Source organism: Rhinopithecus roxellana, chromosome 21 (genome assembly GCF_007565055.1).
Source record: "Rhinopithecus roxellana isolate Shanxi Qingling chromosome 21, ASM756505v1, whole genome shotgun sequence".
Classification (NCBI taxonomy): domain Eukaryota; kingdom Metazoa; phylum Chordata; class Mammalia; order Primates; family Cercopithecidae; genus Rhinopithecus; species Rhinopithecus roxellana.
In genome coordinates this window covers 67267399-67292260 of record NC_044569.1, presented here as the reverse complement: position 1 = coordinate 67292260, position 24862 = coordinate 67267399, and the positions used below count along the sequence as shown (strand labels likewise).

General features: G+C 39.9%; 1 protein-coding gene across 1 annotated transcript in view; it reads right to left on the bottom strand.

Annotated features, from left to right (window-relative positions):
• The window catches only part of PHLPP1 (PH domain and leucine rich repeat protein phosphatase 1), a 271730-nt gene that overhangs the window by 4360 nt on the left and 242508 nt on the right, over window positions 1-24862 (bottom strand). The window contains exons 13-16 of the mRNA XM_010388805.2: window positions 23057-23187; window positions 18373-18477; window positions 9498-9692; window positions 6613-6841 (exon numbers count right to left, since the gene is read on the bottom strand). Coding sequence (XP_010387107.2) covers window positions 6613-6841; window positions 9498-9692; window positions 18373-18477; window positions 23057-23187 — 660 coding nt within the window. The remainder of the gene's footprint in view (window positions 1-6612; window positions 6842-9497; window positions 9693-18372; window positions 18478-23056; window positions 23188-24862) is intronic.

Sequence of the window (24862 nt, the reverse complement as noted above, 5' to 3'; positions counted from 1 at the left end):
AAATAGGGAATCCTTTCCCCATTTCTTGTTTCTCTCAGGTTTGTCAAAAATCAGATGGTTGTAGATGTGTGGTATTATTTCTGAGGACTCTGTTCTGTTCCATTGGTCTATATCTCTGTTTTGGTACCAGTACCATGCTGTTTTGGTTACTGTAGCCTTGTAGTATAGTTTGAAGTCAGGTAGCGTGACGCCTCCAGCTTTGTCCTTTTGACTTAGGATTGTCTTGGCAATGCGGGCTCTTTTTTGGTTCCATATGAACTTTAAAGCAGTTTTTTCCAATTCTGTGAAGAAACTCATTGGTAGCTTGATGGGGATGGCATTGAATCTATAAATAACCTTGGGCAGTATGGCCATTTTCACGATATTGATTCTTCCTATCCATGAGCATGGTATGTTCTTCCATTTGTTTGTGTCCTCTTTATGATTTCACTGAGCAGTGGTTTGTAGTTCTCCTTGAAGAGGTCCTTTACATCCCTTGTAAGCTGGATTCCTAGGTATTTTATTCTCTTTGAAGCAATTGTGAATGGAAGTTCGTTCCTGATTTGGCTCTCTGCTTGTCTGTTACTGGTGTATAAGAATGCTTGTGATTTTTGCACATTAATTTTGTATCTTGAGACTTTGCTGAAGTTGCTTATCAGCTTAAGGAGCTTTTGGGCTGAGACAATGGGGTTTTCTAAATATACAATCATGTCATCTGCAAACAGGGACAATTTGACTTCTTCTTTTCCTAACTGGATACCCTTTATTTCTTTCTCTTGCCTGATTGCCCTAGCCAGAACTTCCAACACTATGTTGAATAGGAGTGGTGAGAGAGGGCATCCCTGTCTTGTGCCAGTTTTCAAAGGGAATTTTTCCATTTTTTGCCCATTCAGAATGATATTAGCTGTGGGTTTGTCATAAATAGCTCTTATTATTTTGAGGTACGTTCCATCAATACCGAATTTATTGAGCGTTTTTAGCATGAAGGGCTGTTGAATTTTGTCAAAAGCCTTTTCTGCATCTATTGAGATAATCATGTAGTTCTTGTCTTTGGTTCTGTTTATATGCTGGATTACGTTTATTGATTTGCGAATGTTGAACCAGCCTTGCATCCCAGGGATGAAGCCCACTTGATCATGGTGGATAAGTTTTTTGATGTGCTGCTGAATCCGGTTTGCCAGTATTTTATTGAGAATTTTTGCATCGATGTTCATCAGGGATATTGGTCTAAAATTCTCTTTTTTTGTTGTGTCTCTGCCAGGCTTTGGTATCAGGATGATGTTGGCCTCATAAAATGAGTTAGGGAGGATTCCCTCTTTTTCTATTGACTGGAATAGTTTCAGAAGGAATGGTACCAGCTCCTCCTTGTACCTCTGGTAGAATTCAGCTGTGAATCCATCTGGTCCTGGACTTTTTTTGGTGGGTAGGCTATTAATTGTTGCCTCAATTTCATAGCCTGCTATTGGTCTATTCAGGGATTCAACTTCTTCCTGGTTTAGTCTTGGGAGAGTGTAAGTGTCCAGGAAATTATCCATTTCTTCTAGATTTTCTAGTTGATTTGCATAAAGGCGTTTATAGTATTCTCTGATGGTTGTTTGTATTTCTGTGGGGTCGGTGGTGATATACCCTTTATCATTTTTTATTGCGTCTATTTGATTCCTCTCTCTTTTCTTCTTTATTAGTCTTGCTAGCAGTCTGTCAATTTTGTTGATCTTTTCAAAAAACCAACTCCTGGATTCATTGATTTTTTGGAGGGTTTTTTGTGTCTCTATCTCCTTCAGTTCTGCTCTGATCTTAGTTATTTCTTGCCTTCTGCTAGCTTTTGAATGTATTTGCTCTTGCCTCTCTAGTTCTTTTAATTGTGATGTTAGAGTGTCCATTTTAGATCTTTCCTGCTTTCTCTTGTGGGCATTTAGTGCTATAAATTTCCCTCTACACACTGCTTTAAATGTGTCCCAGAGATTCTGGTATGTTGTATCTCTGTTCTCATTGGTTTCAAAGAACATCTTTATTTCTGCTTTCATTTCGTTATGTACCCAGTAGTCATTCAGGAGCAGGTTGTTCAGTTTCCATGTAGTTGAGCGGTTTTCATTGAGTTTCTTAGTCCTGAGTTCTAGTTTGATTGCACTGTGGTCTGAGAGACAGTTTGTTATAATTTCTGTTCTTTTACATTTGCTGAGGAGTGCTTTACTTCCAATTATGTGGTCAATTTTGGAATAAGTGTGATGTGGTGCTGAGAAGAATGTATATTCTGTTGATTTGGGGTGGAGAGTTCTATAGATGTCTATTAGGTCCGCTTGGTGCAGAGATGAGTTCAATTCCTGGATATCCTTGTTAACTTTCTGTCTCGTTGATCTGTCTAATGTTGACAGTGGAGTGTTGAAGTCTCCCATTATTATTGTATGGGAGTCTAAGTCTCTTTGTAAGTCTCTAAGGACTTGCTTTATGTATCTGGGTGCTCCTGTATTGGGTGCATATATATTTAGGAGGGTTAGCTCTTCCTGTTGAATTGATCCCTTTACCATTATGTAATGGCCTTCTTTGTCTCTTTTGATCTTTGATGGTTTAAAGTCTGTTTTATCAGAGACTAGGATTTCAACCCCTGCTTTTTTTTGTTCTCCATTTGCTTGGTAGATCTTCCTCCATCCCTTTATTTTGAGCCTATGTATGTCTCTGCATGTGAGATGGGTCTCCTAAATACAGCAGACTGATGGGTCTTGACTCTTTATCCAGTTTGCCAGTCTGTGTCTTTTAATTGGAGCATTTAGTCCATTTACATTTAAGGTTAATATTGTTATGTGTGAACTTGATCCTGTCATTATGATATTAACTGGTTATTTTGCTCGTTAGTTGATGCAGTTTCTTCCTAGCCTCGATGGTCTTTACATTTTGGCATGTTTTTGCAATGGCTGGTACTGGTTGTTCCTTTCCATGTTTAGGGCTTCCTTCAAGGTCTCTTGTAAGGCAGGCCTGGTGGTGACAAAATCTCTAAGCATTTGCTTATCTGTAAAGGATTTTATTTCTCCTTCACTTATGAAACTTAGTTTGGCTGGATATGAAATTCTGGGTTGAAAATTCTTTTCTTTAAGAACGTTGAATATTGGCCCCCACTCTCTTCTGGCTTGTAGAGTTTCTGCCGAGAGATCTGCTGTTAGTCTGATGGGCTTCCCTTTGTGGGTAACCCGACCTTTCTCTCTGGCTGCCCTTAAGATTTTTTCCTTCATTTCAACTTCGGTGAATCTGGCAATTATGTGTCTTGGAGTTGCTCTTCTGGAGGAGTATCTTTGTGGCGTTCTCTGTATTTCCTGAATTTGAATGTTGGCCTGCCCTACTAGGTTGGGGAAGTTCTCCTGGATGATATCCTGAAGAGTGTTTTCCAACTTGGTTCCATTTTCCCCCCTCACTTTCAGGCACCCCAATCAGACGTAGATTTGGTCTTTTTACATAATCCCATACTTCTTGCAGGCTTTGTTCATTTCTTTTTCTTCTTTTTTCTTTTGGTTTCTCTTCTCGCTTCATTTCATTCATTTGATCCTCAATCGCTGATACTCTTTCTTCCAGTTGATCGAGTCGGTTACTGAAGCTTGTGCATTTGTCACGTATTTCTCGTGTCATGGTTTTCATCTCTGTCATTTCATTTATGATCTTCTCTGCATTAATTAGTCTAGCTGTCAATTCTTCCACTCTTTTTTCAAGATTTTTAGTTTCTTTGCGCTGGGTACGTAATTCCTCCTTTAGCTCTGAGAAGTTTGATGGACTGAAGCCTTCTTCTCTCATCTCGTCAAAGTCATTCTCTGACCAGCTTTGATCCGTTGCTGGTGATGGGCTGCGCTCCTTTGCAGGGGGAGATGCGCTCTTATTTTTTGAATTTCCAGCTTTTCTGCCCTGCTTCTTCCCCATCTTTGTGGTTTTATCTGTCTCTGGTCTTTGATGATGGTGACGTACTGATGGGGTTTTGGTATAGGTGTCCTTCCTGTTTGATAGTTTTCCTTCTGATAGTCAGGACCCTCAGCTATAGGTCTGTTGGAGATTGCTTGAGGTCCACTCCAGACCCTGTTTGCCTGGGTATCAGCAGCAGAGGTTGCAGAAGATAGAATATTGCTGAACAGCGAGTGTACCTGTCTGATTCTTACTTTGGAAGCTTCCTCTCAGGGGTGTACTCCACCCTGTGAGGTGTGGGGTGTCAGACTGCCCCTAGTGGGGGATGTCTCCCAGTTAGGCTACTCAGGGGTCAGGGACCCACTTGAGCAGGCAGTATGTCCGTTCTCAGATCTCAACCTCCGTGTTGGGAGATCCACTGCTCTCTTCAAAGCTGTCAGACAGAGTCGTTCGCATCTGCACAGGCCTCTGCTGCTTCCCCTGTTGTTTTTTAGCTGTGCCCTGTCCCCAGAGGTGGAGTCTACAGAGACAGGCAGGTTTCCTTGAGCTGCTGTGAGCTCCACCCAGTTCGAGCTTCCCAGCGGCTTTGTTTGCCTACTTAAGCCTCAGCAATGGCGGGCGCCCCTCCCCCAGCCTCACTGCTGCCTTGCGGTTAGATCGCGGCAGACTGCTGTGTTAGCAATGAGGGAGGCTCCGTGGGCGTGGGACCCTCCCGGCCAGGTGTGGGATATATTCTCCTGGTGTGCCCGTTTGCTTAAAGCGCAGTATTGGGGTGGGAGTTACCCGATTTTCCAGGTGTTGTGTGTCTCAGTTCCCCTGGCTAGGAAAAGGGATTCCCTTCCCCCTTGCGCTTCCCAGGTGAGGCGATGCCTCGCCCTGCTTCAGCTCTCGCTGGTCAGGCTGCAGCAGCTGACCAGCACCGATTGTCCGGCACTCCCTGGTGAGATGACCCCAGTACCTCAGTTGAAAATGCAGAAATCACCGGTCTTCTGTGTCGCTCGTGCTGGGATTTGGAGACTGGAGCTGTTCCTATTCCCATGCTCTAGTTTTAACACCTCTTTCCAGGAAAGGCTTCATTATAACAAATCCCTGTCTGGGATGAGCAAGTGTTCCTTCCAGAGAACATCCATTTCCTTTCTAGTCCTACCACTTTCCTTTATTTGGCATTTGGCAAGGTGTGTGCTTGTCCTAGGGATGTCTTTCCCAGCTTTTCACACAACTTCGCCACACCACACTTACAAGCAGATAAGCATTCCTATTAGTAAAATTAGTAAGATGGGCTTCAAGCACAACCTTAAACTGCCTTGATTCTACTGACATAATCTGTCCCCAAAGCATGGAATTTGGCAGAAACTGTTCTTGCTGTTCTGCCCATCCCTTTAGATTTCTCTCCATCAGAAACAATGGTTTTGTGATTCATGAGCACTGAAGCTTCCAACATGGGCTCCAGGAGTTCCGCTCCATTCGCTAATTCAAAGTGTTGGTCATTTGCCCTGTGCCTGAAAAAATGACATGGGCAGACAGCAGTGACCTGCAGATAAACATCTACCTTCAAGAAGTTTCCTGTCTTACATTGTTGATAAAACCCACAGAACCATGTAGAGTTTGAGGTGGACTCTGGTGAAAGCTTATAGTCCAGTAGAGAAAATAGACTGATTCCACATAGGCTTTGATGAAGGCCTTAAGAAATAGAAACACTCAAGCTATACATGGGATTCTGTGCAAATGAGTCTGTGTGAATTTGTTCTCTGTCTATTCTTGGAGCAGAGAGGATGAACATGGAAGGTAGACACTGTGTTAGGGAGCAGAAGACAGTCTAATGTGGACAGAATGCACTGAATTCAACTTTAGTTCAACATTATGCCAAACACAATTGAAGGTAAATGATTTCAGCGGCCTACATGAATCAGGTTTGCACGTCAGACTTCTCTTGTTTTCCGTGCCTCGCCTCTTCCCCGCTTTTGTTTGCATTGCTTAATACTCAACAATGAGGTTTTGTTTTGTATTGTATTTTACTTCTCTACCTTGAGACACGTCCTCCAAACACACACACCACAGTCCGTGCTGTGGGGACTGCCCTGTGCATTGTGGGGTGTTGAGCGGCATTGTCCTAGCAGCGCTGTAGGATGCTCAGTGGCCTCAATCCACTGCATGCCAATCGCACTCTCCGCCCCAACTGTGATGACCAAAAATGTCTCCATATGCTGCCAAACGTCTGTGGGGAAGCAAACTGCCCCTAGTTGAGAACTGCTCACTGTGTACTCAAATGGGACGTGAGACATGAACCAAAATAACAACTACTTACACTTATATAGACCTTCATAGTTTACAAGTTGTACCAACCTTGTAAGATAGGACAGACACGATTATTCCCACTTTACAGATGAGAAAACTGAGGCTTACAGAGGTTTAAAGGTTACAGCCTGCAAGTGGCAGAGCTAAGATATGAAAACTAGTAGTGTGATGTCAGGGATAGAGCCCTCAACCACCAAAGCAGCCCTCTGTAGAGTGGCTGCAAACATGGAAAGGGATCGTGCCCATGAAGCACGCAGCACAGTGCCCGATGCAGAGAGGCAACTGACAAGCATACGTCATAATGTAAGACATTTGCTTTGTGACACTATGGATTTGGAATTCTAATGCTGAACCGACTTCAAAAGTGTTCTTTGAAGGCAAATGTTCCCTAGCTAGTTTCTGCTATGATCTGGTCTCCTCTCCTCTCCACCATCCTGCAGAAAACCCCTCTTTTCTCACCTCAGTGATAATGGCCTTGTGCTGTTTAATCCTCTTCAGCTCTTCTTCACAGCTCATGATGTAAGATCTAGACAGAGGCAATGGCTTTCCATTTCGACAGAGAACTGTTTGGCACTTGCCCACATTAGCAGAGGTCAAGGTGAAGGATCCTCCTGGGTCCACAGGGTCATGCTTGATATGACAAAGGACAGCGGCACCGCCAAGCTTCTGCCCAGCAGTTCCAAGTTTCCTGGAATCCGAAGAGAGGGGGTGACACTCAAACACAGTCCATTAGTGCCAGTTCTGCAAATTCAACACGAAGACCGCACCACTGGACAGGGCCAGGAAGGAGACAGCTGGGGATTCCACTCCACTTCCTTCATCAAAGCACACACTGCTCTGCCTCTTTGATGAAAAGAGCCCCGGAATCTGACACCACACACATCCACACAGAGAGGCTCTCAATTGGGTGACAGTGTCACTGTACCATTAAAAGCCACAGGTGCTGCTCTGGAAGGCAGATGCCCCTGGGCTGCTGTATACAGCCTGTTACCCTCGTCAACCACACTGCCCTATCAGCACACTCCAAAGACAGCAGGAAAATGACTTCTCTCTCCATCTGCTTCTCTAAATTCCCTCTGTCCACAGGAGAGGAACATTGAAAAAACCACGTACATAAGAGCAGGTATAAACACCCTACCCCACTGACAGGCACACGTCAGAAAAACCTGACAACCCTCTCCCCCTTATAAGGATGTTTGTTGGTAGGAGCCTTTAAGTATTGGAGTTTTCATGTTCCTGCCCTATATAGTAAAGACTTTCTGGCCCAGTACCATCTATCCTAGAAAACTCATAGAAAGGACATTCTAGTAATCGAATACCAAGTGCTTGTGATTTATCTTTTTAATCATGACAATTAATCCACAGACTTACCAAATACAGGAAGCACCTGCAAATTCTGAAAATCAAAAATCAAAAACCCCTCTTACAAAGCTACTTATTCTGGCAGATTATCAAGGGAGAGAAACGGCAGAGAGGGACAGAAGACCATTACTGCTCCCATGGCCTCATGAACTCCTATGGCAAGCCCCACAAATGGTAACACCACCCAGGCCCCTGCTGTTCCTGAGTGGTACAGGAGCAAGAAAGTTAAGAAAAACAGCCTCCTGTTTTACAAGGCCAGACCCTAAGGTACTGTCTGCTACTATCACATGTGTAAGGTAAGCAACTGGCAAGAGGAGCAATGGAAACCAGGGCTGCCTACTTGCATGCATTAGGAAATTCTGCACAAAGACCAGTTCCCCTAAGGACCCAAAGCTCACCACACAACCCATACCCTCTTAACAGATAGGGAAAATAAGAGAAATACAAAAGACCCTGGAGAAGGGCCGACAGTTTAGGTTCCTAAACTCCAACTTTCAGGTATTTGGCTCTAGACCTTTCCAAGGCAGCTCCATTTTCTCCCTTTCCTAGGCACAGTGATTCGTAAAAAGTATAGCAAGTAATCCGAGACTGGGGTTCTCAGTGTTTAATTCTTATCCAGTGCTTGAGGGTGCATAAAAAGCAGACCTCTTGGGGGTTGTGAAGGGATGTGCTTGTGCTTTGGTCTGTATGCACATGTGTATGTGTGTGCATATGATACATGCTAGATGTTTTTCTAGAACAAAAGGGTGGTAAAACCAGGAAAGCTGACATGCCTGCTAGTTAGAACATCCTCTGGAGTCTTACAACCCTGAGGTCAGGTCCTCACTGCACTACCTACTAGCCCGTAGGCACTGTGCTTCACCTCTCTGTACATCACTTTCAGTAACATTAACCAGCTAACTGGTAACAATTTATGACACATAAGGTAAAATGTAGAACAATGACTGGTACATATTAAGGACTTGCTGGATATTAGTCATTATTGTTCAATTGCTAATTGTACATGCTCACTGAGAATCTGAAAGTCAGAGGTGACTGTAGCAGCAAGAACCACCCCAGGCTTGCCTCCACCAAGCTCTCAGAGAGGAACCATTTGAGACGTAGGTATCACTGTAAATGCTGCTCTGAACACTCCGCCCCAGACACTTCTTCTACCCCCCTAACAAAGCTACTTGCTCTGGCAGAATATCAAGGGAGAGAAAGAGCAGATAAGGACAAAAGACCATGACTGCTCTCATGACCTCAAGTACCAGTACGCTGATCACTCCTGGTCCCACATGAGCGAGTCTGCAGTACAATATTTACAGACAGGCAATTCCATTATCACCTAGAAAGCCATGAAGGTGATAAGAATGAACAATTCTTTGAATGAGGGAATCCTCACTCATCTAAGAGTTACAAACAATATTCCACAACTTCTACAGCAACCTAAAACTCTGCTGCTGGTGGAAACTCCAGGCTATTATGGCCTAGGATTCTGCCAGTAACACTGTCTTGAACATTTAATATGGGGGAAAACAAAATATAAAGAATGATTTAACTCCTGAGCTAAAATCTGACCATCTTGATTTAACAAAGGTTTGCACTACCTCAAACCAGTGACAGTATTTCATAAGGGCCAAGAAACTAGGATAGAAATGGTCCATTTCAAAGAGAGGTCCCCACACCAGAAAGTCTAAAAAGCCTCCAGAGCTCACATGATTTGGGAGGAGAAATGGCATTGCAAACAATCTGATGAAAATCTGCAATCAATAAAGGCCAGTGCGGTCCAGTTCTCAGAGAAACTAATTCCTTGTCATTGTCGGAGCCTTCCACAAAGTTATATGAACATCAGTATGTCTCAAACTGGAGCACCATTCCTGATGCCTGGGCAACACCAAACTTGCCTGAATGCATCTTGGTACTCATAGTCAAAACACAGAGGATAAACACTCAAAGAGCAAAAAAACATACAGCAGGTAAGCAGGAACTCTGAGTTTTACCTTTGCATGACAATGAATGTATTGACCATGTATTCTTCTTCATTTTTTGTTTTTTGCAGCTCTTCAGCCAAAATGTCACTCATGGTGCACTGGAGAAGGTAGGGCACCTCCACATTCCGGTCTCCATCAAACACACCGTAGAGGGCTTCACGGTTGTCACAGAAGTTATTCACCGACAGGGCTGCGACACACAATCTGCAAGGCAACCACACTTCTGTGCTGAGTCCACTCATCCTCCTGCTCCAGGCCCAGTCCAATGCTTATTTATTTCAAGATTTCCCTATCTCAGTTTTGTCTCTTTCTTCATGACTCCAGATAGATTAAGGGCAGGTAAACTGACTCCAGCTAATTTCTATCAGCAAATTTTGATTAGCAGAGAAGGATGAGCACAATTTATGCTTCACACATGCCTTCCTACGTGCTTCTCTTCTGATGAGTTTATTTTTAAATGTCAGTGACAGAAGGGGAAAAAGAGTCATGGGAAATAAGAGAAGATTAGGAATCCGTATCTACACATTCATTCAATAAGCAGTTATTAAGGAGAATCTCCACATCCAGCCAAAACAGACAATGAAAACACTGGGAAAAATAGACGAAACCTATATGAAAAGCATGTACAAATATAGAAAAAGCCTCAAATGACTTTATAAAAGTTATTTTTATTTATTTTTATTTTTGAGACAGGGTTTCCCTCTATCACCTAGGCTGGAGTGCAGTAGTGTGATCTCGGCTCACTGCAGTCTCCACTTCTAGGGTTCAAGCGATTCTCCCACCTTAGCCTCCTGAGTAGCTAGGACTACAGGAGTATACCACCACGCCCAGCTAATTTTTGTATTTTTAGTAGAGATGGGATTTCACCATGTTGGTCAGGCTGGTCTCCAACTCCTGAGCTTAAGCAATCTGCCAGCCTCAGCCTCCCAAAGTGCTGGGATTACAGGTGTGAGCCACTATGCCCAGTCTTCAAATGACTTTTTTAAAAGGCAGGAAAAACAAACAAACAAACCCCAACTGGACAGTAAGAGCACAGGTCAGTGATCCTGGAGAGAGCCTGCTTCCCGCCCAGCTTTCTCCTGGGGAAGCGTCCAGGCTGCAGCACAGGGAGGAAGACCCAGGTGAAGGCTGTGGTCTGTGCATTGAGGAGACAGAGCTAGGGGCTGAAGGAGGACAAGGTGACCAGAGTCTCCAGTCAGTGCACTGGAGGAGGCCAGTGGTTCCCCACACCTGTGGAAAATTTGGAGACTTTCTCCACCCCAAACTCAAAAGAATCAAACTGTTTCCAAGTAAGTGTGTCCCAGAAACTGTCCAAAATGAAACAGAGAGAAAAAAAAAAAGACTGGAAACAAAAAACAAGGCCAGGACATTAGTGAGTGGCGGGATAACTTCAAACAGCCTAATATACTACAGGGAATTGGAGTCTTCAAAAGAAGAGACAGAAAACACTTTTGAGGAGTTGATGGCTGAAAACATTTCAAATAAGAAGAAAATTATAAACCTACAGATACTGCAAGCAAGAGAAACATGAAAAAGACTTAACTGAGACACATCAAAATCAAATTGCTAGAAACCAGGAACAAAGGCAGGAGGTAGAGTGGGGAAACCAGGATGTGCCCAACAGCAGGCTTCTCCCTGGAAACCTGGTAGGAGACAGTGGAGCAACATCTTGAAGGTACCAATGGAAAACAACTAGAAAACAACCTACATTTCTAAGCCAGTACAAACAGCTATGAAAGTTAAGGGGAAATAAAGACATCTCCAGATGCACAAATAAAGCATTTACCACCAGCAGGCTGGCACTAAAGAAATGGAAAAGGAAATCCTTAAGGCAGAAGAAAATGATCCCAGATGGAAATCCGGACCTGTACAAAAGAATGAAGCACAACGATAATGAAGAAGCACAATGATAACGACAGCCAGGTGAGTCAACAGAAACATTTCCTTATGGTTTAAAAAAAAAATTTTTTTTGAGATGGAGTCTCACTCTGTCACCCAGGCTGGAGTGCAGTGGTGTGATCTTGGTTCACTGCAATTTCTGCCTCCCGGGTTCAAGTGATTCTCCTGCCTCAGCCTCCCGAGTAGCTGGGATTACAGGCACTCGCCACCATGCCCAGCTAATTTTTGTATTTTTTATAGAGACGGCATTTCACCAGGTTGGCCAGATTGGTCTCATACTCCTGACCTCGAGTGATCCGCCCACCTCGGCCTCTCAAAATGCTGGGATTATAGGCATGAGCCACTGTGCCCAGCCTCATTTTCTTATTTTAAAAATCACCTTAGAACAGTGATTCTCAATAGAATATTCAATAATATTCTAATAATTATTGGGAGGCAACAACAAATAATTATCTGGTTCAAAATGTCAATGGTATTAAAGTTGAGAAACATTGCTTTAGAAAATAACTAAAGTAAAAATAATAGCAATGTACTTTGGAGGTTATAACATAGATAGAAGCAGAACATATGACAACAACAGCACAAAGGCCAGGACAGGAGAAGAAGTACATATTTGCAAGGTTCTTATATGTGAAATGACATTACCACTACTTGAAGGTAAACAGTGGTAAGTTAAAGATCATACTATAAACTCTAAACAAACCACACATGTACACACAGAGAAGCATGGTAGAGTAAGAATGAATAAAGATAAAATCAAATCATAAATAATTCAAAAGAATGAAGAAAAAGGAAAAAGGAAATAAAGAACAAACGGCACAAATAGAAAACAATAGTAAGGTGGAAGGTTTAAACCTAACCATATCAATAATTTCATTAAATATAAAGGTCTTAACACTACCCAAAAGACAAAAAATTCAGACTGAATAAAAAAACAAGACCTAATTATATGCTGCCTATAAGAAATCCATTTTAAATATGAGACAAATAGGTTAAAAGTAAAAGGATTTTTTTTAAAGGTATACCATGCTAACATTAATCCAAAAAAAGTTGAAATGGCTATGTTAGTATCAGACAAAGTATATTTCAGAATAAAGAATATTACAGGAATAAAGAGAGTCATAATGATAAAGGGGTCAGTTCATCAAGAGGCTACATCATTCTAAATGTTTACATACTTAACAGAGCTTCAAGATGCATGAAGCAAAAACTGATAGAACTACAAGGAGAAACAGACAAATCCATATTCATAGCCTCTCAATCATCAACAGAATAAGTAGACAGAAAATTGGTAGGAGCCTTGAGCAACAATATCAACCAACTTGAGTTAACTGGCACCACACCTGACAGCAATTTTTTTTTTTTTTTAAATGCACACGGAACTTTTACCAAGATAGGTAAGATTCTGGACAAAAAATCAAGTCCAAATAAGTTTACAGGATTCAAGTCATACAAAGCATGTTCTCCAACAATATTAGCGAAATTGCTTAGAAAGAAATTTACAACTCTAAATGCTTGTATTACAGAATTAGAGGTCTCAAATCAATAATCTAAGCTTCCATTTAAAGAAACTAGAAAAAGCAGTACATAACAAACCCAAAGCAAGAAGAAAGGGAATCACAAAAATAAGAAAAGCAGTTGACTGTGATAGCTCACACCTGTAATCTCAGCACTTTGAGAGGCCCAGGCAGGAGGATTGCTTGAGGCTAGGAGTTTAAGGCCAGTCTAGGCAACAGAACAACACTCTCAAAAACAACAACAACAACAACAACAACAAACCCTTAAAACATATGTGGAACAGAAAAATTATAGAGAAAAATCAATGAAACAAAAAAAATCTAGTTCTTTGAGAATATCAATAAAATTGATAAACCAAATCAAACTGATCAGAAAAAAGAAAACACAAATTACCAATATTAGGAATGAGAGAGGGGAGGCGTATCTCTACAGATTCTACAGATTTTAAAAGCATAATAATGGGCTGGGCATGGTGGCTCATGCCTGTAATCCCAGCACTTTGGGAGGCTGAGGCAGGCGGACCATTTGAGGTCAGGAATTCGAGAACAGCCTGGTCAACATGGTGAAACTCTGTCTCTACTAAAAATATAAAAAATTAGCTGGGCATGGTGGCACACGCCGACAGTCCCAGCTACTCAGGAGGCTGAGGCAGAAGAACTGCGTGAACCCAGAAGGGAGAGGCTGCAGTGAGCCGAGATTGTGCCACTGTACTCCAGCCTCGGTGACAGAGTGAGACTCGGTCTCAAAAAAAAAAAAAAAAAAAAAAGCATAATGTCAATACATTCAATACATTTGAAAACTAGATAAAGCAGACAAATTCCTTGAAAGACACAAATTACCAAAGTTTGTTCAAGAAGAAGAAAGAGATAATCCTATTTAAAGAAACTGTAGGTTTAAAAAAAAATCCAGGCACAGATGGCTTCACTGGTGAATTCTTTTAAATATTTAAGAAGGATATATTACCAATTCTATACAAACTCCTCCAGAAAACTCAAGATGAGGAAGCACTTCCCAACTCATTCTATGAGGCCAGCATTACCCTGATACCAAAATCAAAGACATCACAAGAGAGCTACAGACCAATATCAACCATGGAATATAGACATCCTCAACAAATTAACAGCAAATCTAACCCAGCAGCATGTAAGAAATATAACACTTCAGGCCAGGTGTGGTAGCTTGCGCCTGTAATCCCAGAACTTTGGGAGGCTGAGGAGGGAGGATAACTTGAGGTCAGGAGTTTGAGATCAGCCTGACCAACATGCAGAAACCCCATCTCTACTAAAAATATAAAATTAGCCAGATATAGTGGTGCAGGCCTGAAATCCTAGCTACTCAGGAGGCTGAGGCAGGAGAATTGCTTGAATCTGGGAGGTGGAGGTTGCGGTGAACCGAGATTGCGCCATTGCACTCCAACCTGGGCAACAAGAGTGAAATCTGTCTCAAAAAAAAAAAAGGAAAAAAAAAAAAAAAAAAGATACTACATTGTGACCAAGTGAATTTACACTTGGAATGCAAAGTGTATTTAACATTTTAAAATCAATCAATGTAATTAAGCACATCAACAGACTGAAGAAGAAAAAAAAACCATACAGTCATCTCAATTGACACAGAAAAAGCCTATGACAAAATGTGTTATCTGTTTATTATAAAAACTAAGATTTCATTATAAAATCTTAGCAAACTCTGTATAGAAGAGAATTAACTTGATAAAGGGTGTCTATAAAAATACCTAGAGCTAACATCACATTTGATTGTGAATGAACAAGTTTTCACCAAAGAATGTATATGGATGATAAATAAACACATGAAAAGAGTAGGGAAATGCAAATTAAAACCACAATGAGATATTATTATTAAAATGGAAAAAACAACAGCAACCTAACAATAACACCTGCTGGTAAGGATGTGTAGCTACTGGAACTCTTAAGACATTGCTGTTGGGAGTGCAAAATGATACAGGCAGTTTGGAAACAGTTTGGCAGTTTCTTCCAAAGTAAATATACACTTACCATATGACCCAGCAATCCTTATCCCTAGGCATTTATCCAAGAGAAATGAAAACAAGCATTCATACAAAAACCTGTATGTAACTGTTTGCAACGTGTGGCATTTTCATTTGCAACTGCTAAAAACTTGAAACAATGTAAACATTCTTCAAATGGTGAATGGGTAAAACAAAAACAAACCATAAAATGTCCATAGCAATGGAATGCTACTAGGAATAAAAAGCAATGAAAAGAAACAAACTACTGACACATGCAATAGTACAAATGAATCTCAAACGCATTATGTGATGGGAAAGAAGTCAGACTGAGAAGGTCATATACTATATAATTCCCGTTTATATGACATTCTGGAAAAGGCAAAATCAATGAGATAAAAAACAGATCAGGAGTTGCCAAGGACAGGGGTTGGGGCAGAATAATTGACAAAAAGGGGCATGGGGTAAATTTTGGTAGGTGACGAAACTGGTCTATACCCTGTAGTGGTGGTTACACATGATGATATTCTTTCACCAAAACTTGCAGAACTGTACATTAAAAAGGGTGAATTTTACTGAATATAGAGTATACCTTCTTACATATATAAATAAAAAGAAAAAAATTATTAAGCACCTACTATGTATCATAGCTACATACCAGATATATAAACTTAAAAATATAATCCCTCCCTTTAAGGAGTTTAGGGATAAATAATAATAGTAATGACCACTATAATCAATAATATTAGTAGTTAACACTTAAATAGGGTTTATTATATGGCACACATTGTTCTAAGTATGTCATACATATTAACTCACGTGATCCTATAACACCACCATGAGAATGGTAGTTTTTTCTTATTTCTTATTTTAGCTAAAGAGAGACTGAGAAACTGCTCATGGTCACACAGCAAGAAAGTATAGAACTCAGGCGCAAAGCCAGGCAGTCTGGCTTCTATCTCAATATTTTGAAATTCTTGCCTCTATTTATTAAGAAAAACAAGCTATCCAAAATTATAAGGCAATTAGTGGCAAAGTTAAATTTTAAAGTCATTTTATTCCGTCTTCCTTCTATAGGCTCCCCTTGCTAGCTGGAATGAGGCAGTATAAAAGAGGAAAAAAAAAGTACAGTAATGTAGTTTTTTTTTCTCTTTCTTTTTTCTTAAGTACAGTGGTGATCATTCTCAGCATTTCTTTTCTGATGAGGTTTCCTGTTTGGTTTTCAATCTAAAGAAGAGGCTAGGCTGGGAGTAGTGGCTCATATCTGTAATCCCAGCACTTTGGGAGGCTGAGGCAGGTGGATCACCTGAGGTCAGGAGTTCAAGACTGGCCTGGCCAACATGGTGAAACCGCATTTCTACTAAAAATACAAAAATTTGTCAGGCATGGTAGCAGGTGGCTGTAATCCCAGGTACTTGGGAGGCTGAGACAGGAGAATCACTTGAACCCAGGAGGTGGAAGTTGCAGTGAGCCGAGATTGCGTCACTGCACTCCAGCCTGGGCAACATGAGTGAAACTCCATCTCCAAAAAAAAAAAAAAAAAAGAAAAAGAAAAAGAAAAAGAGGCTAATTATCCAACTGTAGCTCCCTCTTGGGTTTCCCCAAAGGAGGAAGAGATGTCTACTGAGATTTGGAGAGAGGACAACCACAGTTTTCCCCTTCTTTCAAGGTGTCAAGCAGCAAACTGCTTGTTTAAATGACCATTGACAATGCAAACAAAGTAAAAACAAAACAAAAAACACCAAAAAAAGCAAACAAAAAGCTCTCGAGAAACCTTTATTGGCAGAACCAAAGGGTAAAAAAAGCAACGGGAAATATCAAGTGAGGGCAAAGCATAGCCTGGGACTATTGGGATGCTGTCCATTTTCTATTTCTTATATTTATTTATTTAGATCTTTCAATGACTCTTCATTTTTTATTTCTGGATGCAGGTGGTGGTCTGAAGGTGTGTTCACTTTAGAACAATTCAAAGGGTTGTAGTGCACTTTGCTATCCACAAATTGTACTATGTGACACAATTGTGGAAGGGGGAATTATGCCGAAAAGCCCACCCAGATCTACTTGGTTACTTGCTCCATTAAGACACATTGAGTAGATAACAGATATTAATATACAGAGATATTAAAAACTAATCTTAGATTTCACATTAGTGTTCAGAAATGAGCAGTTTCACATACTGGTGTTTGTAAGGAAGACATAAAAGCTCCTTTGATCTAAAAAGTAACGATCTCCAGAAAGAAACTTTGAGTGTGCTAAAGAATATACGAATTCCCTTCTGCCCCAACACAATGACATACTGTGCAAAGTCCATGGAAATCAGGGAGTAGCTGGAGCCCAGGCAGAACTAAGGCACACCTCCTCAGGTTATTCTGCCTTTTCTGAGCAAAGAGAACAGAGTTGTTAACTCTTCTCTAGAAAGCACAAGGCCAAATGACACCTTAGGGAAAAGATCAATGTGTCAGAACCAGAATTTGAGTTGATGCTGTTTTCTGTCCCAAAGAAAAGGAGGCAGAATGGCAGCAACAATTCCAAACCTTTTATTTTCCATAAAGAGTATTCAGCTAGTCGGTGGTTCTGAAGCCTAGACACATATTAGAATCACCTGGGGGAGATTTTAAACCATTCTGATTTAATGAGTCTAGGTTGGGAGACTTTTAAAAAATTTTCTTTACCTTACTGATTCTAATGTGTGCCCAGGGTTGAATACTAATGTTAGCTATTATTAGATCTACCTCCACTTTCTATTCTTCCCCTACTTTCAGACTTCTGTGTTATTATACTTCAGCTAATTAAATTATGACCATTCTAATTTATAGGATTCTTTACCTGTCTAGGTACTAATTATTAGCACCTCTTCATATAATACAAGCAAGCCTGAAAAGCCTGGTTACATTTTTCAGGAAAAATCAACATCTGTATCTAAGAGAGGGGAGGGTGGGGAAAATGGAAAAGAAAAAGATATTAAGATGGACAAGTCCCAGTGGCAAGACAAGCAGATGACATTACAGGCAATGGACATCAAACTCCTGCCAATCTAATTTAGATTGTAAAAATAGCTCCATAGTCAATAACATGAGTGATCTTAAATATGCACAATTAAGCTACTTCTCCTTTAATACTATCTCTGTTTTGCTTGGTAAACAAGCGTCAGAGAAAGATAAAGGGGCTTTTCAAAGGAGCAGGGATGCATTTCAATACCTAGGCCTTTTCCAAACACTGGAGTCTTACATAGATATAATGTGTCAGTTACCTTGTATCCTAGCAACGACTCCTACTAAGGGAGACTATGTGATTCCAAACAGGGCCTTCCCTTAATGTTCAAACATAAGTCATGAAGGAGCCTCACTCTGGGGAAACTTGGCATACTCAAAAGAAATTTTACATGAGAAAAGTGTGTGCTACAGCACTGAGTTTCTTTCTACCCAACTAAAGGAGTGAGACAGGCAGGAGGCAGTTCTTCCTTTGAAGTTTCATCTGACTTACTTGTTTTTTACCCCCGAAGCTTCAGTGTAACCATGACTCCATACAGCTGGGGCTCCAGAAGCGTCTCCTGTAGAAGGCTGATCAATCTTGAAACAGCGGATATTACTAACAAGAGAAACAGGGAGAGAACAGGAATCATTAAAACCAAATGTGTGCAAATTGCTATCTTTATCCGAGAAATAAAAAAAATACCTGTTAAACACTCTGTACTTACCATTTCTTACTGTGTTTAATGTGTCTGAAATACTTATCAGCAACAAGAACCAGCTACTCATTGTAATGAAAACCAAGGGGCATACATACCGAGCATGAAAATTACTTTTAATGAGCATCATAAAGCAGCTATTAGAGACTTTCACACATTCTACATTAGATGACTGCTCTCTCCTGGGAATGACAAGGACAGCTCTCAGCCTTGGCATGAGAAAACAAAACTTAAGGATTAGGATGGGTGTATTCTTACACCATGAATACTCAGAAAGAACAATAACAAAACACCTAAGCCACAATTATAGTGCATTTAGATGATGTGAGAGAGTTCTGCAATATTCATCTCCAAATCCAATTTCTGTCCATATAACCCCTCCAAATATTATCACAGACTTGCAGTTCCCTGGAGCTTCCAATACTCTCCTCAAGGGTACAGCCAAGTATGCTAAGACTAATATCATAAAATAAAACATATACATAAAATTACAAAGTAAATGAGGGGTATTTAATAAATTACAAGTTAACTGTATGTATTTAAACTGGGAGATTTCTTACCTCACCTCAGCCCTCATATGCCATAATGGATCCAACAGGACCCAAGACAGAAATACTAAAGAGATAAATTCTCAAAGAGCGTTTCTTAAAAATCAGCCTCGCCGGGTGCGGTGGCTCATGCCTGTAATCCCAGCACTTTGGGAGGCCAAGGCAGGTGGATCACCTGAGGTCGCGAGTTCCAGATCAGCCTGACCAACATGGAGAAACCCCGTCTCTACTAAAAATACAAAAAATTGGCCGGGCATGGTGGTGCATGCTTGTAATCCCAGCTACGCAGGAGGCTGAGGCAGGAGAATCGCTTGAACTCGGGAGGCAGAGGTTGTGGTGAGCCAAGATTGTGCCACTGCACTCCAGCCTGGGCAACAAGAGCAAAACTCTGTCTCAAAATAAAAATAAAAATAAAAATAAAAATAAATAAAAATCAGCCTCTAGAAAGCATTCTGTGCCCCTAAACAGGAAGTCATTAACAGATGTAGTCTGTTAAAAGACTGGCTACCACAAGGTGAAATAAGTCCTCTTACTCGTAAATTGCCACTAAGTTTCCCCCTCATTATTATTTAAACAAGAGAAAAAGTATATGTACTATCTGTTGACAACTGAAGCAACACCTACATAGTTTTGGTCATAACCACAAGAATTAAAATTATCTGTTGGTACTTATTACTCCCAAATCTAACAAATACTATATATCTTTCCTAAGAACCAGTTAAAGCTTTAAAAAGTAAATCAATATCTACCTAGTATTCCCTTTGAATCTAGAAATAACTGGTGGCAATTTTTCTGAAATTTAAAAATATATGGTTAAAGAAAAGTTTCTACTCTCAATTACTAGCAAACATTTACTTTCCATCTTATCCTGAAAAACATAAATCTAGTGTCAATAGAAAATTCCCAAATCAAGTTAATACTTTGTTTTACAATAAGCCTAGAGCTAAATCTTTTTTTCAAAGTTTTCAATTCTACAAATAAAAGAGACATTAACAAAAAAAGGGACAGTTCTCCATTACCTGCTCTCCATATGACCTGGTATTCAATTTTATCCATCTAAAACAGTACGCAATACAATAGGTTTCTTAAGACATATCCTAAGGCTCTTAGATACCATCCTGAAGTCTCGGGAAAAGTGAAGGCTCATTTATAAAGGCATTTATAATTTTTACAGAACACAAAGTCTTCAGAGAAATAATTCAATTTCCTAACCTGAATATTAAAGGAAAAAAAAAATAACTCTTAACTGCCCCCTCTCCCCAGCACACAAATAATTCTTTCTAGTGAAGCAGCAATTTCTCTTCTCTGTCTAGCTGAACACAGTGCAGCTGAGCAGCTATCTGAAGTGAACTGAATGCTGACTCTTGTATATCGTTATTTTTTGAGATGGAGTTTTGCTCTTGTTGCCCAGGCTGGAGTGCAATAGCGTAACACGGCTCTCTGCAACCTCCACCTCCCAGGTTCAAGCGACTCTCCTGCCTCAGCCTCCCGAGTAGCTGGGATTACAGGTATGCGCCACCTTGTCTGCCAATTTTTTTGTATTTAGTAGAGACGGGGTTTCATCACGTTGGTCAGGCTGGTCTCAAACTCCTGACCTCAGGTGATTTACCCACCTCGGCCTCCCAAAGTGCTGGGATTACAGGCCTGAGCCACTGTGTCCGGCCATCTTGTATATCTTTAAATGAGTCAGAGAGAATTCTGTGAACCACAGCTCAATCTCACAGAAGAGTCCTCCTATGCACTTACCCGGCTCACATAAAACAAATAAACCAACCCTCTAAAAGTGCAAATAATATACGGAAAATCTTCCAAGTCATTAAGAATCCACAACCTTCCAGATGTTAAACAAAAGGTAACGTTTTAAGAATATTACAGTGTTTTGCTATAGGACACTTCGGTCTGAGTACGTGAATATTTTAAAAAGCTTGATACAGTACGGCAACTGCTTTTAAGAAGAGTGTAATACCAAATTACGGTCCTTCAGCAGCACCAGTTTGAGGGGGAAAATGTTATTCAAGTATTTTATTTTGTATTTACTTGATATATTAATAAGTTTGAACATATTTTCATGTAACTATTTGTACTGCTTCTGTTAAATGTTAATGTCCTTTGTTTATTTTCTGTTTGAGTACTTTTCTTATAAGTACTTATCTTATAAGAACACTTTATAGTAAGCATATTAAAGCTTTTTTCATATTTTTCTTCCCAGTTTGCCATTTGCCATTTGTATTTATTCTTGAGCGTTTCTGAAATAGGACATAGACATTTAACACTTTAATGTCTAAAAAGTATATTTACATGTAAATATATGCAATGTAAATATTGAAACCAATCTACATGTACTGATTTCTTTTCTTGCCATTTACTCCCTTCATTTCTTGGCCTAAAAAGTCTTTTTCTAACTTGTGAAGATATTCATATGATTTCTTATTACTTTTGAAAATCATTTAATTTTACAGATTCAACTATTTCAGCTGGATTTTGATGTGATATAAGAATGCAACTTTTAATTTTCCTCTAAGTGGCTACTTCCATTTATTAACACATTTTGGTGCAATTATTTTTAAATTTTATTTGTAAAGGATGCTCAAAAATTTTTGTATCCTACATGTAAAAAATACTCAACAGCTATCTGTTTAAAGATGACCTATTTTGATAATCCATTATTTTCTTGAATTTAAAAAGCACCTTAAAGATCATGTAGGCCATTTTTTTTCTCATAGGTCTGGACAGATGGAGGGGTTTAGGCCAAGGTTTCATACACATGATCAACAATGGAGAGAGCCTCGTTCTCTACGCCTTCCTCAAGACACTCAGGCAGTGTTTTTCAACTATGCATCAAAATTAATTTTCTCATCAAGTACTTAAAATGCCAACAAATTAGGCACTAATTAGGCCAATTCTATCCAGGAATCACTTTAAGTGCTTTTCAAACTTTGGTTTGCACTACAGCCTAGGATAGTATTAATGGACCATTCACCAAATATCTACTGTTTTTTACTGATTTTCCTAAAATAATGGAAAATGACTTTCAGCAACAAATATTCCAACATTGAATAAACATATATGGCATGCATAATGACTAATGCATGACAAGGTTTAAAACTGATCTGATATACCACAAAAAATTCTGAAAATTCAGAAAAGTTTAAAGAAGAAAATAAACACTACCCATAATACTATTATCCAGAGAAAAACACCACTTTAACTTTTGTTATATATCCTTTTAGGCATTTTCTAGGTGTGTGTATGCATATACATGTACATATACCCAATGCACACAAATTTATATTGCAAAAATTGAATTATACTATAAAACTTCTTTGTTAATTTAATATTTTCACTTAATATATTGTAAAGATCTTTTGAGTTAGCGATATAGCTCTAAATAATTTTAAATGGCTTTGTAATATTCAATTGTGGAACATTATTTATTTCTTAATAGACATTTAGAGTTCTATGATGAACATTCTTATTAAGGTATCTTTCCTACTGCAGACCTTTAAGGTTTTACATAGAAAACTCCAACCACTAATTCTTTATCAATATCAAGAATGAAACAGCATCAATGAACTCTTTCCCATACCATGAAGATCTAACTGCTGGTAAGATCTAACTACTCCACATCCTCAGTCTTATTTAAAAAAACCTGGATTTCAGTGCCACACTGTTAGTTTTCCCTACATCTTTTTTAAAATCCTTCCTTAACATTTGCATTAACTGTCACAACCACGTTATCAGTGACTACTGAGATTTAAGTTACATCTTGGTTGTTCATTGCTTCCCTGCATCTTGTATATATATCCTGTATGTGTGTTAACACAGCTAACAAGTCAATGATGCTTCATGTTTTGTTTCCCATTTTCACTGAGATATGAAGCCCACTGCCAGTGGACAATGATGGGGATACAGTGCTTTACAGAATACTTACTTCAGTAGTTCCAGGGTTTTGTGATCGAGGACAAGGCGAGGGTTTCCAGTCAGGTCTAGCTCCTGCAGTTTGGGAGGCAGGTTTTCTGGTAATGTGACTTCGCTTAGCTCATTACAGCTCAGATCCACACACTGAAAAAGGAACAAGCACAAACAAGAAAGAGATGGTCTAGAGAAGTTCTTCATGGAGTTCTGTACTCCTACCCTTTGCATGCAAACCAGTCTGATCATTCATTATAATATACTAGACAAATGTGGAAAAGGAGGCTTATCTGTTACTTTGCCATAAACATTTAAAACAGATTTTGCTAAATGCAAAAAAAAAAATTTTTTATTTTCTTTGAATAACACAGAAAATCCATGTTCTTTATTCTTCTCATATTTTCCACTGAATTTTAAAATCAAGCATTAACTAAAAAATCCTAATAGATTTTCTTATTGCTCACAAAATCTCCATGCCATGAGAACTACAGCTCAAACTATTAAAATGAACTTTAAAGGAATTTCTTAAAACAAAACTAAAAACAAAGAAGGCTGGGTACAGAGGCTCACGCCTGTAATCCCAGCACTTTGGGAGGCCGAGTTGGGTGGATCACTTGAGGTCAGGAGTTCAAGACCAGCCTGGCCAACATGGTGAAACCCCATTTCACCAGGTGGTGGCACATGCCTGTAATCCCACTATTCAAGGTGGTTGACACATGAGAATTGCTTGAATCCAGGAGGTGCGCAGGGCGCAGTGGCTCACGCCTGTAATTCCAGCACTTTGGGAGGCTGAGACAGGCAGATTACCTGAGATCAGGAGTTCGAGATCAGCCTGGGCAACATGGTGAAACCCCGTCTCTACTAAAAATACAAAATTAGCCGGGCGTGGTGGCACATGCCTGTAATCCCATTGCACTCCAGCCTGGGCAACAATGGTAAATCGCCATCTCACCAAAAAAAAAAAAAAAAAGATTCCGGGAAGTGCAGGTTGCAGTGACCAGAGACTACGCCACTGCACTCCAGCCTGGGAGACAGAGCAAGACCCTGTCTCAAAAAAACAAAACAGAAAACAAACAAAAACAAAAAAACAAGCAAAGAAAAGAACATGTAAAACGAGGAAAAGGCAGGTAAAACACACTCAAAATGAGAAGATATTTCAAAAGAAGCTGAATAAGAAATTAGCAAAAGCTACACGAGCAGGTAAACCTGCCTAATCTGTGTCAAAAAAAGGGGCTGAGTCAAGTATGGATCCTACCCTCAAGGCATCAACATCTGGACTCTCCAACAGGTCCTGCCTAATTTAACTTGAAAGAAAAATCACAAAAAGGTCATGGTGATTACAACAAAAATCAGGTTTTACCTGTAAGTGGAAATGATACCTCCTTTCTCACAAAACTGATGTAAAACTTAATTAAGGTGTACTGTAAAAAGCGGGGCTGCCCTTGTGTTCAGGGAGCAGGGAACCTAGGTGGAGAAGGCTCACCATACGCAAGAGAAATGGAGTGGTCAGCGCTCTAGATATGAGAATGCAGAACCTATACGTTCAATAGTACGGGGTGGAGAGCATTCAATTATCTGGCTGAATTAGTACCTTATTGTAAGTTTCAAAAGTGCTTACAGAAATGATCAAAAGGGGAATTGTTTTGTTCTCTCTTCAGTCCTTTAAAAAAAGGGAGGAGGGAGATTATACTCAAGAACTTCAGGATCTTAAAAGTAGACAAAATCTTCCTTCTATCTGGAAAAATTCTCAAAGAACTTAAATCTAGTATGGATTGGGGAAGGGTAGAGATTGGGTAAAATAAAAACCTGTATTTTTGGATAAATA